At 42.7% G+C, this 19,038-nt stretch overlaps 1 protein-coding gene across 1 annotated transcript in view; it reads left to right on the top strand.

Moving 5' to 3' along the window:
- LOC118365435 (serine/threonine-protein kinase WNK4) overlaps positions 1-19,038 on the top strand; it is an 81,060-nt gene that overhangs the window by 48,725 nt on the left and 13,297 nt on the right. Inside the window, 8 exon segments of the mRNA XM_052491070.1 lie at positions 11,104-11,192; positions 11,870-12,089; positions 12,237-12,645; positions 13,627-13,826; positions 14,347-14,417; positions 15,528-15,654; positions 16,137-16,253; positions 18,054-18,227. Of these exon segments, the coding sequence (XP_052347030.1) occupies positions 11,104-11,192; positions 11,870-12,089; positions 12,237-12,645; positions 13,627-13,826; positions 14,347-14,417; positions 15,528-15,654; positions 16,137-16,253; positions 18,054-18,227 (1,407 nt within the window).

Here is a 19,038-nt window from a genome sequence, read left to right as displayed (position 1 = left end):
CTCTCTTTCTCTGTCTCTCTTTCTCTGTCTCTCTTTCTCTGTCTCTCTTTCTCTCTTTCTCTGTCTCTCTTTCTGTCTTTCCGTCTCTTTCTCTGTCTGTCTTTCTGTCTCTCTTTCTCTGTCTCTCTTTCTGTATTTCTGTCTCTCTTTCTCTGTCTTTCTGTCTGTCTTTCTGTCTCTCTTTCTATGTCTCTCTTTCTATGTCTCTCTTTCTCTGTCTCTCTTTCTCTGTCTCTCTTTCTGTCTTTCTGTCTCTCTTTCTCTGTCTTTCTGTCTCTCTTTCTATGTCTCTCTTTCTCTCTCTCTCTTTCTCTGTCTCTCTTTCTCTGTCTCTCTTTCTCTGTCTTTCTGTCTCTCTTTGTCTCTTTCTCTGTCTTTCTGTCTTTCAGTATATGTCTCTTTCTCTGTCTCTCTTTCTCTCTTTCTCTGTCTCTCTTTCTCTCTTTCTCTGTCTTTCTGTCTCTCTTTCTCTGTCTCTCTTTCTGTCGTTCTGTCTCTCTTTGTCTCTTTCTCTGTCATTCTGTCTCTCTTTGTCTCTTTCTCTGTCTTTCTGTCTCTCTTTCTATGTCTCTTTCTCTGTCTCTCTTTCTCTCTTTCTCTGTCTCTCTTTCTCTGTCTCTCTTTCTGTCTTTCTGTCTCTCTTTCTCTGTCTGTCTTTCTGTCTCTCTTTCTCTGTCTGTCTTTCTGTCTCTCTTTCTCTGTCTCTCTTTCTGTATTTCTGTCTCTCTTTCTCTGTCTCTCTTTCTGTCTCTCTTTCTCTGTCTTTCTGTCTGTCTTTCTGTCTGTCTTTCTATGTCTCTCTTTCTCTCTCTCTTTCTCTGTCTCTCTTTCTCTGTCTCTCTTTCTCTCTTTCTGTCTCTCTTTCTCTGTCTCTCTTTCTGTCTTTCTGTCTCTCTTTCTCTGTCTGTCTTTCTGTCTCTCTTTCTATGTCTCTCTTTCTCTGTCTCTCTTTCTATGTCTCTCTTTCTCTGTCTTTCTGTCTCTCTTTGTCTCTTTCTCTGTCTTTCTGTCTTTCAGTATATGTCTCTTTCTCTGTCTCTCTTTCTCTGTCTTTCTGTCTCTCTTTCTATGTCTCTCTTTCTCTGTCTCTCTTTCTCTGTCTCTCTTTCTCTGTCTTTCTGTCTCTCTTTGTCTCTTTCTCTGTCTTTCTGTCTTTCAGTATATGTCTCTTTCTCTGTCTCTCTTTCTCTCTATCTCTCTTTCTCTCTTTCTCTGTCTTTCTGTCTCTCTTTCTCTGTCTCTCTTTCTGTCGTTCTGTCTCTCTTTGTCTCTTTCTCTGTCATTCTGTCTCTCTTTGTCTCTTTCTCTGTCTTTCTGTCTCTCTTTCTATGTCTCTTTCTCTGTCTCTCTTTCTCTCTTTCTCTGTCTCTCTTTCTCTCTTTCTCTGTCTCTCTTTCTCTGTCTCTCTTTCTCTGTCTCTCTTTCTCTCTTTCTCTGTCTCTCTTTCTCTGTCTTTCTGTCTCTCTTTCTCTGTCTCTCTTTCTCTGTCTTTCTGTCTCTCTTTCTCTGTCTCTCTTTCTCTGTCTTTCTGTCTCTCTTTCTCTGTCTCTCTGTCTCTGTCTTTCTGTCTCTCTTTGTCTCTTTCTCTGTCTTTTTCTGTCTTTCTGTCTATGTCTCTCTCTCTCTCTTTCTCTGTCTTTCTGTCTCTCTTTCTCTGTCTCTCTTTCTCTGTCTTTCTGTCTCTCTTTCTCTGTCTCTCTTTCTCTGTCTCTCTTTCTCTGTCTCTCTTTCTCTGTCTTTCTGTCTCTCTTTCTATGTCTATTTCTCTGTCTCTCTTTCTCTCTTTCTCTGTCTCTCTTTCTCTGTCTTTCTGTCTCTCTTTCTATGTCTATTTCTCTGTCTCTCTGTCTCTCTTTCTCTGTCTCTTAATGCAATTCAATTTAACAGGAAACATATGTTTACGTTGCCAAAGTAAGTGAAATGGATAATAAACAAAAGAGAAATAAACAATAAAAAATTAACAGTAATACATTACACAAGAGAGATTTCAAATGTAATATTATGTCTATATACAGTGTTGTAACAATGTGCAAATAGTTAAAGTACAAAAGGGAAAATTAATAAACATATAGGGGTTTTATTTACAACGGTGTTTGTTCTTTACTGGTTGCATTTTTCTTGTGGCAACAGGTCACAAATTTTGCTACTGTGATGCACACTGTGGTATTTAACTGAATAGATATGGGAGTTTATCAAAATTATATTCGTTTTCAAATTCTTTGTTCGTCTGTGTAATCCGAGGGAATTGTGTGTCTCTAATATGGTTATACATTTGGCAGGGCCCAGGTCTGGACCTTTTTGGAAACACCTTTATTTTTGTCTCACTGAGATTTACTGTCAGGGCCCAGGTCTGAAATAATCTGTGCAGCAGATCTAGGTGCTGCTGTATGCTCTCCTTGGTTGGGGACAGAAGCACCAGATCATCAGTGCACTCTGACCAGGTCGCTAGGTGTATGGTGTTTCCTCCGACACATTGGTGCGGCTGGCTTCCGGGTTGGATGTGCGTTGTGTCAAGGAAGCAGTGCTGCTTGGTTGGGTTGTGTTTCGGAGGATGCATGGCTATCGACCTTCGCCTCGCCTGAGTCCGTACGGGAGTTGCAGCGATGAGACAAGACAGTAACTACTACTAATTGGATGCCACGAAATTGGGGAGAAAAAAGGGGTAAAATATATATATTTTTTTAAATAAAAAAAGTTTAAGTAGAGCCACTTGGAATTTGTTGTCTGTATATTTCAGAATTTCATTTAGAATTTCATCAACACCACAGACCTTTTTGGGTTGGAGGGTTTTGTATTTGGTTCTGTAGTTCATTCAATGTAATTGGAGAATCCAGTGTGTTTTGGTCGTCTTTAATAGTTGATTCAAAGATTTGTATTTGATCATGTCTATGTTTTTGCACTTTGTTCTTTGTTATAGAGCCAAACAGATTGGAGAAGTGGTTTGTCCATACATCTCTGTTTTGGATAGATAACTCTTCATGTTGTTGTTTGTTTCCCGTCTTCCCAGAAGTGGTTAGATTCTATGGATTCTTCAATTACATTGAGCAGATTGTTAGTAGCTACTAACAATCTATCTTGTCTCATCGCTACAACTCCCGTACGGGCACGGGAGAGACGAAGGTTGAAAGTCAGACCTCCCGGTCGCGGCCGGTTACGACAGAGCCTGAGCGCAAACCCAGAGTCTCTGGTGGCACAGCTGGCGCTGCAGTACAGCACCCTTAACCACTGCGCCACCCGGGAGGCCCCATTGAGCTGATTTCTGACGTGCTGTTCCTTCTTTTTCCATAGTGTATTTATGTATTGTTTTAGTGTTTCTGTCAGAATCTCCCTAGGAGAGGTGGGTGTGGAGTCAGACACAGGAGAGCAAGAATTCCAAGAATGGCGTTTTATTACTGGTCCACCAACACAACAGGTACAGGACCACAAAAGCAGCCACTAGAAAACAGGAATGCAGTCTAGTAAAAAACGAAGGAAAAACACTCCTCTACTAAACTTATGTGTGGGAAAAACAGTCCCGAAAATAAACCTGCTTAACAGTAAAAGTAACGCAACCCAAACCAGTAACACAAACAATCCCGCACAAAACCTAGCGGGTAGGGCGAGATTAAATACCCCACTGATTAGCTAAACTAGACACAGGTGAACACAAGACAGACAAAACCAAACGAAAAAGAAAAGGGATCAGTGGCAGCTAGTAGGCCGGCGACGACGACCGCAGAGCGCCGCCCGAACAGGGAGAGCAGCCACCTTCGGTAGAAGACGTGACAGTTTCACCGTAGTGAAGGCGTAGGCTCAGGTTTTCTAGGTCTCCATGTTTTTGGTTGGATATGTTTCTCACTTTCTTTCTTAGGTATTTGCATTCCACATCACAACATTTGTCATAGTTATTCATTTTCTTAGGTTGTCTGCTTGAACTTTTTAGATTTGATATGGAAGCTGATAAGTCAAATGTAGTGTTTAGGTTTTGTACTGCCAAGTTTACACCTTCACTATTGTAGTGAAACATTTTGTCCAGGAAGTTGTCTAAAAGGGGTTGAATTTGTTGTAGCCTAATTGTTTTTGGTAGGTTTCTACACTACTTTCCTTCCATCTATAGAATGTCTTAATATTATTCAGTTCCTTTGGCTTTAATGCCTCGGGATTCAGTATTGCTCTATTCAAGTGGACTGTGATTTTGCTGTTATCTGATAGGGGTGTCAGTGGGCTGACTGTGAATGCTCTGAGAGACTCTGGGTTGAGGTCAGTGATAAAGTAATCTCAGTGATAAAGTCTCTCTCTCTCTCTGTCTCTCCCTGTCTCACTCTGTCTCTCTCTGCCTCTATTTTTCTGTCTCTCTCTTTGTCTTTTTCTGTCTCTCTCTTTCTGTCTCTGTGTGCACATTTATGCATGTGTGCATAATTAGAGTAGCCGTGTAATTTACATAATTAATGCTATCTGTCTCAGGCAAGCTCGCTGTTTTAGTGGTCTCTCTGTCTGTCTCTCTCTCTTGCTATCCCTGTCTCTCTCTCTCTCTCTCTCTCTCTCTCTCTCTCTCTCTCTCTCTCTCTCTGTCTCTCTCTCTGTCTCTCTCTCCATCTCAGGCAAACTAGAGTCTGTGTGATTGAATCATGTTATAAAGAACACACGTGTAAACAGACCTGTGGCCCATATCGTCCCACACACGTTTCATACATGTACATACGTTTCCCTGACTGAGTTAGATTATGGTTCTACTCTAGTTTTGATCTCAGAACCACTAGCATTATACCCTTGTTTTAGCAGCAGGGACCCAGCCTGTAAGCTTTGTATTAAAAAGGCCAGTAGTGCAGTAACGTTTGCAGTGGTCTGCTTATAAAAGCTTAGTCATCAAGTCATAGTATTTCCATGGGAAACATTTTCAATTTGATCGTTATTTATTTATTTTACGTGAGGAGATTAAAGCATCCACATCAAGCCATTTTTCAAAGGGCTTTCTGAGTGCTAGAAGTCAAGAAGCTATAGCACAATGGAAAGTGGAGCCTTTTCATCGCATTACACAAGGTGCTCTCACTGTTTTTCTTTGTTAGAGGAAGTGTTTCTGTGTGTTGAATTTGAGTTTGTGTGTGTTAACTCCAAATTGTAGAGCTAATTAAGTCAGTACTCTTCAAAGTACAGCTAGCTGGACGGGAACAACATGCTTATGTTCTGTATACACCCATCAGTGCTTCTGTGTTTTCTCCACCTAAAACATTGGTGTTCTTGGAAAGCTAATTTGTGTGATTAGGATGATTTGCTTGCTGTCAGTGGGGATTATGGAGAATATTTGTCATTAGGAGAAAGAGAGAAGGGGAGGGAGAGACAGAGATGAAGCAGGTGAGTTCTCAAAAATAAATATTCCTATCCAAATCTGGTGCAAAATATGAAATTGTGTAATTTTACCAATTGCAATATATGGAATGGAGGTTTTTTAATTTTTAATTTTTAATCAAGAGACCCATCATCTCTCATTAACCTTCCGTTTGACATTGTTCTTGCCATGCCTTGGAGATTGGATCATAGAGAGCGTCCATTATGATGTCTGTCTTCCAGAAGATAATTACTCTATCTCTCCATCTTCAACTCATCTCCCTGTCTCTTTCTCTCTCTCTCTCTTCTAAAACCAGACTTTACATTCATTCATTCTATTCATTCAGGTGGGGGGAGTGGTTGGCTCTGTATCTCAGGACTTCATGTCCTCAGTACACCTCAGATTCCCGGTGGGTCAGGACGTTGGGGAGATGTTGGGCTGATGTCACCGACCAACAAAAGCCAATGTGTAGAGCAGGCTCCTCTCTAAGCCTCTCTAAAGACTGAAGGGTTTATTCATGTCTTCAGATGGTTTTTCATGTCAGCCGTTAAGACGGAGACCATTTAGCTTTTTTTTCTCTCAATTTTTGTTACTTAGAATGTCTTGTTTGTTTTGTTATTATGTCTTTTCCCTTCCCTTTTCTCTGACGTAGTTAAACTCTGCAATTATCTGCTCGGATAACACCAGAGAATTTGATAGAGTCCATTTTCCATTAGTAAGTCCCGCTGCCTCCCCTCACTTTAGTGGGAAAAGAGGAGCATTTGGGGCCACTGTCGTCACCACCGGGAAAAAAACACATTTGTCAAATCTCACTGGTCTTCTCCAATTTTTTATTTTTACTTTTACGTATTTCACACTATTCGTCACATGGAACTGGTTGAGCAATTTAAAGTTCCTCCACAAATATGCCACTGTGTTCTTTAATCCAATATTATCTCACACAGTTTTTTATAGTCTTTTTTGAGGAGTTATGTAATTAAAAAAAAAACAAGCTGCATTACAACACTCACTTTGTGCAGACAGGTTCCTTTGGCTGAAAATCTTGTGATCAATTCCGCTCACACTTTGTACTGTGTTAAACGATTTCTGTGTGTGTGTATGCGTGCGTGTGTGATAAACGAGGACCAGGCTTCCCATTCCATTTCTCGTTGTTGTCATCTTGTTGTTTCTGCCTCGTACATTTTACACGGAGGAGGTTTACCTTGCTTTTCTGCTCAGTAACTCCAGACCTTGACCCTCCAGGCCTTGTTTAATCTGTGGAGGCCATGGAGGCGACAAACTGGGAAATAGTGGTATTTTCCTCTGTCGGGGAGTCTTATCACCTCAACAAAATTGGTTATCTCCTCTGCTAGACTTGCATGTTCTGTTCTTGAAGCTTCAAAGGGGAGAATGACTTAATCGTTTCTTGTGGTAATAGCTCTTCTTGAAGCGTTTATCTTCTTTCCACCCACACCATGTTTCCCATCCTTTCACTGAAAAGACCTGTGGTCCAGTGATGTGGCCGTGTCTGTATACGCGTGTGGTTCTGTGTGTGACATTGGCTTTATAGTGTGTGAATGTGTTTGTTCATGCAGATTGTTCAGTAGGACACCCTGTTGGTTGTTTCTCTCACCCTACCTGAACTCCCTGCGCTGTGTCTGGTGATAGTTACCTCATAAACCTAAAGAGCATATTGGCCATGCATCACCTCTAAGCATTAACACACAGCATTATAGGAAGTATCCCATTTATCTGTGTGACCCAGTCATTGTATTCACTGCCACCCAGGCTAAGGCTACTATGTAGTGCTGCTTGGTATTCATGCTCATGCTACGTTAGCTATTAGCTAACAGCCCCATAGGAAGTCTCTCTCTATTTGTATCCGGTCACGACAGCTACTGTATGGACGGACATCTGTTATACCCATCACTATCCTCTAGATGGTTTTGTACATTTTGTATTACGTCACTGAACATTTGTGTCTAAACCAAATAAACATGAGTTATGAGCTGACTGCCCTTTAGGAAACCACATGGTAGTTAGTACTCAGTGCTCTGCACCCACACAGACCTGCGTGCTCTCGATGGGTTTTGACATTATGTATCATGACCGGAGTGTTTGTGTACAAAACCATTAGCTAACCGGCTAGCACCGCAATACTCTTACACACACCACCACTCTCTCACCACATTCGACCTTTAGTTCTAACTGGCCGTAGAATTCAGAGAGAAGCCAAACAGTGAATGGGTTTGGACACAGTCGAACCCTCCTCTTTGTGTGTGTGTTGGTGCGTGCGTTTGTTCGTGTTTGTTTGTGTGCATAGCCATGCTCCATTATGTCTGAACTTTATGACGATGGCCCACAGAGAATGTCTCTGACGGGAACACCATTGAACTGTGGGCCACTGTTTTTTGACATTGTGCCTCTGGGCAGGGTGTCCGGGCAACTGTTACCGATGACAACACGACCTAAAGTTACCGATAACAACGAAACCTTTAACTCCATTTAGATATTTATCATATATACAGTGAGGGGGGAAAGTATTTGATCCCCTGCTGATTTTGTACGTTTGCCCACTGACAAAGAAATGATCAGTCTATAATTGTAATGGTAGGTTTATTTGAACAGTGAGAGACAGAATAACAACAAAAGAATCCAGAAAAACGCATGTCAAAAATGTTAGAAATTGATTTGCATTTTAATGAGGGAAATAAGTATTTGACCCCCTCTCAATCAGAAAGATTTCTGGCTCCCAGGTGTCTTCTATACAGGTAACGAGCTGAGATTAGGAGCACAGTGCTTGTGGAGTTGCAATGATCATGAGAACGGTGAGGAATCAGCCCAGAACTACACGGGGGGGGGTCTTGTCAATGATCTCAAGGCAGCTGGGACCATAGTGACCAAGAAAACAATTGGTAACACACTACTCCGTGAAGGACTGAAATCCAGCAGCGCCCGCAAGGTCCCCCTGCTCAAGAAAGCACATATACATGCCCGTCTGAAGTTTGCCAATGAACATCTGAATGATTCAGAGGACAACTGGGTGAAAGTGTTGTGGTCAGATGAGACCAAAATGGAGCTCTTTGGCATCAACTCAACTCGCTGTGTTTGGAGGAGGAATGCTGCCTATGACCCCAAGAACACCATCCCCACCGTCAAACATGGAGGTGGAAACATTATGCTTTGGGGTTATTTTCTGCTAAGGGGACAGGACAACTTCACCACATCAAAGGGATGATAGACGGGGCCATGTACCGTCAAATCGTGGGTGAGAACCTCCATCCCTCAGCCAGGACATTGAAAATGGGTCGTGGATGGGTATTCCAGCATGACAATGACCCAAAACACACGGCCAAGGCAACAAAGGAGTGGCTCAAGAAGAAGCACATTAAGGTCCTGGAGTGGCCTAGCCAGTCTCCAGACCTTAATCCCATAGAAAATCTGTGGAGGGAGCTGAAGGTTTGAGTTGCCAAACGTCAGCCTCGAAACCTTAATGACTTGGAGAAGATCTGCAAAGAGGAGTGGGACAAAATCCCTCCTGAGATGTGTGTAAACCTGGTGGCCAACCGCAAGAAACGTCTGACCTCTGATTGCCAACAAGGGTTTTGCCACCAATTACTAAATCATGTTTTGCCGAGGGGTCAAATAATTATTTCCCTCATTAAAATGCAAATCAATTTATAACATTTTTGACATGCGTTTTTCTGGATTTTTGTTGTTGTTATTCTGTCTCTCACTGTTCAAATAAACCTACCATAAAATGTATAGACTGATCAATTCTTTGTCAGTGAGCAAACGTACAAAATCAGCAGGGGATCAAATATTTTTTTCCCTCACTGTATATTTCACATTTAAAGGTATTCTGCTCAGAAGATCTACCAATGTGAATAGAGGATGTACTTCTACTGTGAAGCATATAGAAACACTTAGAAAGTATTCCATCCATCATAGTGGTGTAGGCTAGGGAAAAATCTCCACATTGTCCCTCACTCCTCACTCCCGTATCACCCTGGCTCCTTCAGGACAGATATTGCTCATGGAGCACCGCTTCGGCACTCCATGTCCTTTACAACCGCTCCAAATTCGCTCCATTCATTAAAATCACAATTTAACCAACACCCATCTATTTTTTGTGACGACCTGGACCTACCATTCGGTTTTGAAGTATTGAAACCAAACCATACACAAGCATTTCGCTACACCCGCAATAACATCTGCTAAACACGTGTATGTGACCAATACATTTGATTTGATATGATTTGAATGAAAAGTATTTTAATAAACATGAATAGGTGAATGTAAGAAGCGCTCATCATTTCAAATGGGCTACATGTCATATTAAACAGCATATTAATACTAAATAGGTCAGGCGCCAGACAGAAGAAGGAACTAAAATGATTATTTAGGCTGTATCATTTAAATTATTTCAAGGCTATAGCTACAAATAAATCAATTGTGAAGCATTTGTGAATGTGACACACTCACATTCACAGGCTGGTAAGGAGTCAGTGACATTAAGCGCTCAGCATTTAAACAACATTTCATTGTATTAAATAATTATAGTCTATAAATTGCCTATATAGGCTGTGCCTTACTTAAGCAATAAGGCACGAAGAAGTGTGGTATATGGCCAATATACCACGGCTAAGGACGGGTCTTATGCATGACGCAACGCGGAGTGCCTGGATACAGCCCTTAGCTGTGGTATATTGGCCATATACCACAAACCCCAGAGGTGCCTTTTTGCTAGTATAAACTTGTTACCAATGTAATTAGAGCAGTAAAAATAAATGTTTTGTCATACGCGTGGTATACAGTCTGATATACTACGGCTGTCAGCCAATCAGCATTCAGAGTTCGAACCACCCAGATTATAGTTAGAATTAAAAGAAAAATGCCTTATTGGGCTCAGTTTACAGTGCCTTTGAATTCATTTTTAGAAACCCAAGTTTCGACAGAGTCTGTGGCTTCAGGCTCATTCCATGGTGCCTGGAGAGCAGGCCTGCAGCAGAGAATATTCCGAGCTTGCAAAGCCACTGGGGAAGCTAAACACCCTTTTGGCCACTCTTGCCAGGCTGGTCAGGGATGTTTTTTGGCAAAATAACCCAATCAAAACAGAAAGCTCCTTGAAAGTTGGAATATGCCAGACTTATTGGGCCCAAATCAATTATGGTCTATTGTATAGATAATAGAACAAAAATAAAGGAATCTATTAAGAGATCCGATTTTTGTTTAGAAATACTTTGCTACAATGACACTTAATTAGCTATCCACCTCATTCCTTTCTTTTGGCATATGCACATAGTAATTAACCTACACCATCATGCTTTCGGGATATTTGTTTTTTCAGATTCCACAATGATTCTTACATCACCACACTACATCACCACACTCCCTCTCTTGCTCTTGGTCCTCATCTTTGTAAGTCACCTTGATTTTGCACCTGTGTTTTTTAAAATTAAACTATTTAGGGAACTTCATGACAGTAGCTAAAGCAAGGGGTTATAGAAGCACCCAAGTAGACTACAAATGCATGCTGGGCCGGGCATGCCCTGAGCTCGTGAAGTGAGCTCTACTGGAGCGAAATTGGAGCAGGCACGAAGGCCGAAGCTCCAGCCTTTGGGAATCTCGCTCCTCACTCCAGTCAAATTGGGCACATTCCACTCCCCGCTCTGCTCCAACTCCGCTCTGCTCACATACTCTGCTTCAGGGGTCCTTCTGTCTGCGTCAGTCCTCTCCTCTCCCAAATGGTGGAGTGATTGACGTCGGTGACATATCTAACCGTTCCTCTTTTCCCCTCTCATTCTTTCTCCTCACAGGGAATTAAGCCGGACAGCTTCTTCAAAGTAAAAGTCCCTGAGTTGAAAGGGATCATAGAGGGATGCATCCGCATAAATACAGACCAGAGGTAGAGTAATCAAATAAGAATTCTCTTTACTCACCTTACCTCAGACATCCGCTTTCAGTCTGGCACTGCGGTGGTGTGGTATCAAATTGTGTGTGTGTATTCTTAATGTGTGCAAACATTTGACCGACAGTTTTGTTCCTCCTAGACAAAGGATATTATACCTGTCAAGCTAGTTTGTCTAGAATCTTTGTCCCTCTCTCTCCAACATTAATCTAAGGGCGCTGACATTGAAACAAAATAGATTGTATCAGTCTCAGCCAACAACTGTGTAAATGCCCTCAAGAAAACAGTTTTATGATTAGCTTTTCTATTTTCTCATTCTCTTTCAAAGCATTGATCGAATTATGTTATGAGCTAAAAATAACAGTGAGAAACGACTTCAGACATAATTCAAATGTTGTCAGGTTTCAGGCCCCCTGGGGTTCCAATGAGATAACACCTGACCTGTTGTTAAATAGGGGCACATTACATTACACACCTATCCATCTCTCTCCTTTGGCTGTGTGTCAATAGTCTAAAGTGGCACAGAGTCTGACCCACCACATCCACCCACCTATAGTAAAATACTGTTTTTGTCCCCCATGTTTAGTTAATGACTATAAAAAGAACAGACTGAGAAAATACAGTAATATTCAATTCAATGGATTATAGAACTAAGAAAACGGTGGCCTCTCCAGGTACACCATCCAAGACCTGCTGGAACACACCTTCTTCAAGGAGAACAATGGCGTCCATGTTGAGCTGGCGGAGGAGGACGACACGGTGAAGTCTGGCCTGAAGCTGTGGCTGCGTATGGACGACACCAAGAAGCTGCATGGGAAGTACAAGGACAACAACGCCATCGAGTTCCTGTTTGAACTCTACAAGGACGTACCCGAGGAGGTGGCCCAGGAGATGGTGGGTTGTTGATGGATTTCCGGACCCCTTTCACATTTTGTGGATCTCAAGTGTCAAGTTCACTGATTGCTCTCCCCCTCTCCCTAACCTTCTCCCTCACCACCCCCTTTCCTTCCCTCTCCCTCATCCTCTCCCCCCTCCCCTTAGGTGGTGCTGGGCTTCGTCTGTGAGGCAGATTACAAGCTGGTGGCCAAAGCCATCCGGGACCGCGCCACCGCCATCAAGCGGCAGCGGGAGAAGCAGCGCCGGATGGCCGTGGAGGCCTTGCGCCAACAACAGGAAACTGTCATTGAGGAAGAACCAGAGTTGGCCCCCGAGCCAGAACCGCCCACCCCCAAACCTCAAATAGCCCTTCCCATTAAACAGCCCGCCCCTGTCTCGGCACCCCCTGCCCAGAGTTTGCCCACTCCGATGGTGTCGAGGCCGGTGATATCCGTGGCTAACGGCTCGGTGGATTCGGGGATAAATGCCAGCTTCACAGCAGAGACGGAGGAGCAGGAGGCAGACCAGCGGCTGCACTACAACATCAGACATGCCAGCTACTCCTCTGCCACGTGTGAGGATGCACTCAATATACCAGTGGTTCTCAAACTTCTCCTTCGGGGACCCTCGGATGTGACCTAGCTCAACTGATTAATCTATTCAAGGGCTTGATGATCCGTTAACAAGTTGAATCAGGGGTGCTAGCTCTGGAGTGGCTGGGGGTATCCAAGGAGAGGTTTGAGAACCACTGCACTATACTGTAATCACATGGTTATATATAGCAGACACATTTATCCCAACCTTGTGTCGCTTCGTAGCTGAACTGAAGCTACACATTTGCCCACAGACAGCATGTACAGTCGAGCCTTCTCATGTCTAGGCAACATGCAAAGTGCATTGGCCTGGCCTATAACGCAGATAGATAATCATGGTCCACAAGTTTACCATAAAAAAAAGATAAAGAACACAGATATCCTATTCACACAACCTTCAAGATTAGTCCTTGGGGCAAATACTCGCTGATATATGTGGAAGGTTTAGCCAAAACATGCTTCAAACATTCATTGCTGACATGCTCATGCCCTGGATTCGGTATTACAGTATCACAGCTGCACTGTGTGTGTATGTGTGTGCATGGGCCCACGTGTTTCCTTATATCTGTACTGGAAACTGTTGGCTCAACAGACTTTGCCTAGGGCACGTGCTACATAGCCCTGTGTAGATCCTATGTGTTTTTTATATATTTCTTAAGTAGGCTAATCTTTTGCAGTTATGCCTCTGTCCATTTGTTCTGGTTACCCTCTAGCCCTGCTAATCCATGTAGCCGTCCCTCACGGTGCCTGTTAGTGGAGCCCAAAAAGGACCCCTTTGGATTTTTTTTCATGAACAAATAACAAGAAACATTGAGTATACATTATTTCCAGACAAGACTTAACTTTTACAGTATTTGTTGAACACAGTTCAGGGTTACATGGCATAAAGAATGTTAATGTTAACACCTGTCTGTCTCTTCCCTCCCACTTCCCTTCCTTTAACCATGGTGTCTCCATTGCAGCCGACTGCGAAATGGATGGCTACCTGAGCTCGTCTGGCTTCCAGGATCCCGGGGATCCCCATCTCCAGCCTCCTGTTAATTTCGCCCCTTCCTCCATCACTCCTGTTCCGTTGCCCCTGGAGATCCCTCGCATCGAGGCCCTGGCCATCAAGGCTCCTCCCCCTGACGCTCCACCAATCCCAGCTCTCCGCTTCCCCTCGGTAGGTAGCCTGTATGAAGTTCTTGAGGTTTATATTTCTATGGATGTAAAGCTTAACAGTCCAAATATTAATAATCATAACTTCTTATAACTGTTATATTTAAGCAATAAGGCCCGGGGGGGTGTGGTATATGGCCAATATACCATGGCTAAGGGCTGTTCTTGGACACAGCCCTTAGCTGTGGTATATTGGCCATATATCACAAACCACAGAGGTGCCTTATTGCTATTATAAACTGGTTACCAACGTAGTTAGAGAAGTAAAAATAAATGTTTTGTCATATAACACAGCTGTCAGCCAGCCAATCAGCATTCAGGGCTCGAACCAGCCAGTTTATAAAAGGTGTTATATCCAGTTAGGACTCTTACACAACACCTTACCAGGAAAGTTTCTGGGCCCTACTAGTTATATATAACGGGGATATGTGTTTATGATTAGAGTGATGAGTTGATAAGCCATTAATGTTTAATTTTAGCACCCTACCTCAACAGACTATTCTGACCCTCTGTCCCTCTCCCAGAGTATCGCTGTATCCAACAATACCATGCCCCAGTCAGGAAATGCCAGTGGTTTCTCTTCTCCTGTCGACAGGTAACCCAAACACATGTAGAACCTTCCATGATGGGGGTGTTGTTCAGGGTATAAAGAAAGGCAAAGGCCTGCCCCACTCACCTTATGGCCAGTATCTAAGTATAATGTGATGTGTGTATGGCAGTGTTGCAATCAAGACAACAAAGGCCCAACAAAGGAACAAACATTTCAAATGTACTATAGAAATATACAACCACTACACGAGCACTTTGCTGCTTTTAACTAGTTAAATTAAATAAATAAAAGTAGAATGGATAACTTCTCTGTGTAATGGGTATCTCTGCAGTTAACACACATTTCCGGTAGTATTTATTAAAACAGGACAGGTGTGAGTGAACTTGAAGGGGATATTTTTTAGAGCCTGTGTGTTGTTCTCTCCCCATGGGAAATAGCGAGCAAGTCTGTTGTGGCGAACAACACTTTGATGAATGATGCCACGTGAATGTCTGTTTAAAGAGCTCCGTTGGAGTGTGCTTCCTTTTCTCCTGTGACTCACCTAACATACACTCACCTAACACACAGACACCTAACACACAAACACGCACACACACACACACACACACACACTCTCTGTCCCCCATCCTCCCCCTGCCCTCATCCTCCAATTACCCCATTTCCTGTGTGCAATTGGAGCGAGAGTGGAGCAAGAGGCATCAGAGCACTTCCTTCCCTTCAGGTGCCTTTCTGAATGTAATCCATAATGGTCTCGGGGGAGAAGGTCAATGGTCTTAATAGGCTTTTCCTTCTGGGAGCTGGGTGGGATGGACATAACCTTTTAATAGTTAGAAGACTCTCAGGGGTTTGTTTGGCAATACACTACAGCCTCATTAGTAACCAGTTCATTATTAGTTGTGTAGTATAAATAAGACTAGAAGTAGACATTAGTAGTAGTAGTAGTAGTAGTAGTAGTAGTAGTAGTAGTAGTAGTTGTTGTACTTTCAGTAGTAGTAGTAGTTGTATCAGTACTGTAAGTGCTAGTAGTCAACATTTTTGTAGTGGTGGTAGTAGTGTAGGTGTTCTTATAGCAATAGTTAGTATTATCAATAACAAAATGACAGTGTTACATCTCCTGGGCAGTTGTCATAAACCACTTCCTGATTATCCCCACAGCTATGCCTCTGATGTGACATCAGGTTTGAGTGATGGCAATGAGGGCCTATCAGAAAAGAGTGCCAACAAACGTACCGGTACCAAGCTCTTCAGGAGGAGAGCCCGCTCACGCTTACGAATCACTGGGGTATGGAATGTCTGTCTGTCTGTCTGTCTGTCTGTCTGTCTGTCTGTCTGTCTGTCTGTCTGTCTGTCTGTCTGTCTGTCTGTCTGTCTGTCTGTCTGTCTGTCTGTCTGTCTGTCTGTCTGTCTGTCTGTCTGTCTGTCTGTCTGTCTGTCTGTCTGTCTGTCTGTCTGTCTGTCTGTCTGTCTGTCTGTCTGTCTGTCTGTCTGTCTGTCTGTCTGTCTGTCTGTCTGTCTGTCTGTCTGTCTGTCTGTCTGTCTGTCTGTCTGTCTGTCTGTCTGTCTGTCTGTCTGTCTGTCTGTCTGTCTGTCTGTCTGTCTGTCTGTCTGTCTGTCTGTCTGTCTGTCTGTCTGTCTGTCTGTCTGTCTGCAGTTGTAATGAATTAATCACATACAAAGAGGATTGCAATCCAAGTCATCCTTAGTCTTGTAAAGTGGCTACGTGTTCTGAGTGGATAAACTCTAGTTTTTCTCCTGTCCTTCCAGTTGTCTGACAAAGTGGACCGTGTGGTGGAGTGTCAGCTCCAGACTCATAACAGTAAGATGGTGACCTTTAAGTTTGACCTGGACGGAGACAACCCGGAGGACATTGCTGCTGTCATGGTGTGTGTGTGTGTGCGTGCGTGCATGCACGTATCTTTAACTCAACTATTTCTTATCCACTGAGCTACTGTAATCTCATCCAGTGTTACAAAACATCAGGCTTTTTTCAAGCAGAACCATAACTTCCCAGAGAACACAGAAGAACACTATGCTTGCTCCTTGAGAATATAACATCTAATTATCCAATCAATGAAATAGTATTTACTGTGTAAGAAAGTGAAACTGACCAGGGATTCCAGCAAGATCTCTCACAGTTTTGGAAAGAATATTGTTTGGCCTTGGCCCTGGGAACGCATGGTTAACGGTTTTGATTGAATATGACTCAGTCATGAGGGATCATTTCTCTAATCCTTAAAACATCATAGCAGTTGCTCACATCATGGAGTTGGTGGGATTAAAACAAGCTGAAAATGACCGCAGAGAACCATTTTTGAATTGGTGCACTGCAAAAAGTGACATCTAAACAAGCCGAAATGTCTTATATTGAGTGATAATTCATACCAAGCGAAATTATCTAACGCCATTGGCAGATTGCTTATTTTAACCTATAAAAGGCTTAATACAAGTAATTTATCTTATTTCAATATATTTTCCAAGATATTTTACCTTAATATGAAATAGTATAACATATCTTGAAACATTTATTGAAATAATTGTATTATACCGTTTTTAGGTTCAATAAGCAAATTGATCTACCAATGACAATGAATAATTTAGCTTGGTACAAAAAACTATATATTTTTTTATCATTTAATATATACGATATTTAGGCTTGCTTAGATACTGTTTTCTCTCTTGTCATCTGAATATGGTGTCCTGTATTTTATGTTGTTGTGTCCATCTCATCTCAACATACAGGTAACTGCCAAAATAACGGAAACACTTTAAATGAGGGATAAAAAATATACTGAAAGTAGGTGCTTCCACACAGGTGTGGGTCCTGAGTTAATTAAGCAATTAACATCCCATCATGCTATTATTTTGGCTACCATGACTATGCCCCATAGGATGACAATGCCCCCATCCACAGGGCACGAGTGGTCACCAAATAGTTTGATGAGCATGAAAACACTAAACCATATGCCATGGCTGTTTGTCACCAGATCTCAACCCAATTGAACACTTATGGGAGATTCTGGAGCGGTGCCCCAGAGTGTTTTCCACTACCATCAACAAAACACCAAATGATGACATTTCTTATGGAAGAATGGTCTTGCATCCCTCCAATAGACTTCCAAACACTTGTTGAATCTATGCCAAGGTGCATTGAAGCTGTTCTGGCTCATGGTGGCCCAACACCCTATTAAGACTATTGGACCAGGTCTCTCTTGAAAAAGAGATGTTATCTCAATGAGAACCTGTATAAATAAAGGTAAAATAAAAATACACTTTATGTTGATGTTCCACTTTACTTTGGCAGTTACCTGTACAATGCACTTTGCATTGTACATGCAAAACTAGTTTCAAAACTAGTGTGTATGAAATCTATCGACTCACTGCTCCAATAGCCATCTGCCTAAGTGGTAGCCCTGACACATGGCTATAGACTCCTATAGCGGCTACGAGTCTAAAGCCATGTTTCAGGGCTAGCTAAGTGGGTGTCTGTTATGAAATCCTTACAACAACAAGCAAAGATGATTGTTTACTCACTTTCAAAATCTTCCTTTCTTTCTTCCCTAACTTTGTCCATCTGTGTCCGTGTTTGTCTCAATCGTCAAATCTAACTGTTCCTTCACTCATATCTGTTTTATGGATTGAATGATTCATTTACTGATTGATTGACTGATTTAACTCCTTCAGGTCCACAATGAGTTCATCCTTCCCTCTGAGCAGGAGGGCTTCATCTACCGCATGCGTGACATCATCAAGCGTGCAGAGGCCCTGATGAAGAGGGGTGAGCCCCTGAGTCTGGGGGACGCTGCCCACCAGCTCTACCCCTACCTCAGCGAAGTGGGCACCTTGTCCGCCTTGCAGGTCAGTGCCATAGACATACATCATTGGTTAGTGCCACGATGCCAGATTAACCACTGCTGCTGCCCATTGTTGGCATGGTCCACATGTGCACATAGCTGTACAGAGACCAAACAAAACACAATACAGTGTGTTAAAAACCTGTACTATTACCACCAGTAGAACCTGCATATCAATCATTTGTGAAGCATCTATGTAGGGTTCATGAAAACTTAAGCCTTAAAAGTCTTATTTTTATGTGGGACCAACAATAGTTACAAAACCAACCATCTATACTGAACAAAACTAAAAACTCAACATGCAACGATTTCTACGATTTCACAGAATTTGGGTTCATATAAGGAAATCAGTCAATAGAAATAAATTCATTAGGACCTAATCTATTGGTTTCACATGACTGGGCAGGGGTGCAGCCATGGGTGGGCCTAGGAGGGCATAGGGCCACCCACTTGGGAGCCAGTCCCCCCAACAAAAGGGCTTTGTTCCAGACAGAAATACTGCTCAGCATCTCCCTCCCCCTCCTCAGACAATCCCGCAGGTGAAGAAGCCGTATGTCCTGGGCTGGCGTGGTTACTTGTGGTCTGTTGGATATACAGCCAAATTCTCTAAAACAACGTTGGAGGCGGCTTATGGTAGAGAAATGAACATTAAATTATCTGGCAACGGCTCTGTTGGACATGCCTGCAGTCAGCATGCCAACTGCACACTCCCTCAAAACTTGAGACATCTGTGGTATTGTGTTGTGTGACCAAACTGAACATGTTAGAGTGGCCTTTTAATATCCTCAGCACAAGGTGCACCTGTGTAATTATCA

The sequence above is a fragment of the Oncorhynchus keta genome, chromosome 32, assembly GCF_023373465.1.
Source record: "Oncorhynchus keta strain PuntledgeMale-10-30-2019 chromosome 32, Oket_V2, whole genome shotgun sequence".
Classification (NCBI taxonomy): Eukaryota; Metazoa; Chordata; class Actinopteri; order Salmoniformes; family Salmonidae; genus Oncorhynchus; species Oncorhynchus keta.
The sequence above is the reverse complement of the archived record's forward strand: the minus strand, read 5'-3'. Positions and strand labels throughout refer to the sequence as shown.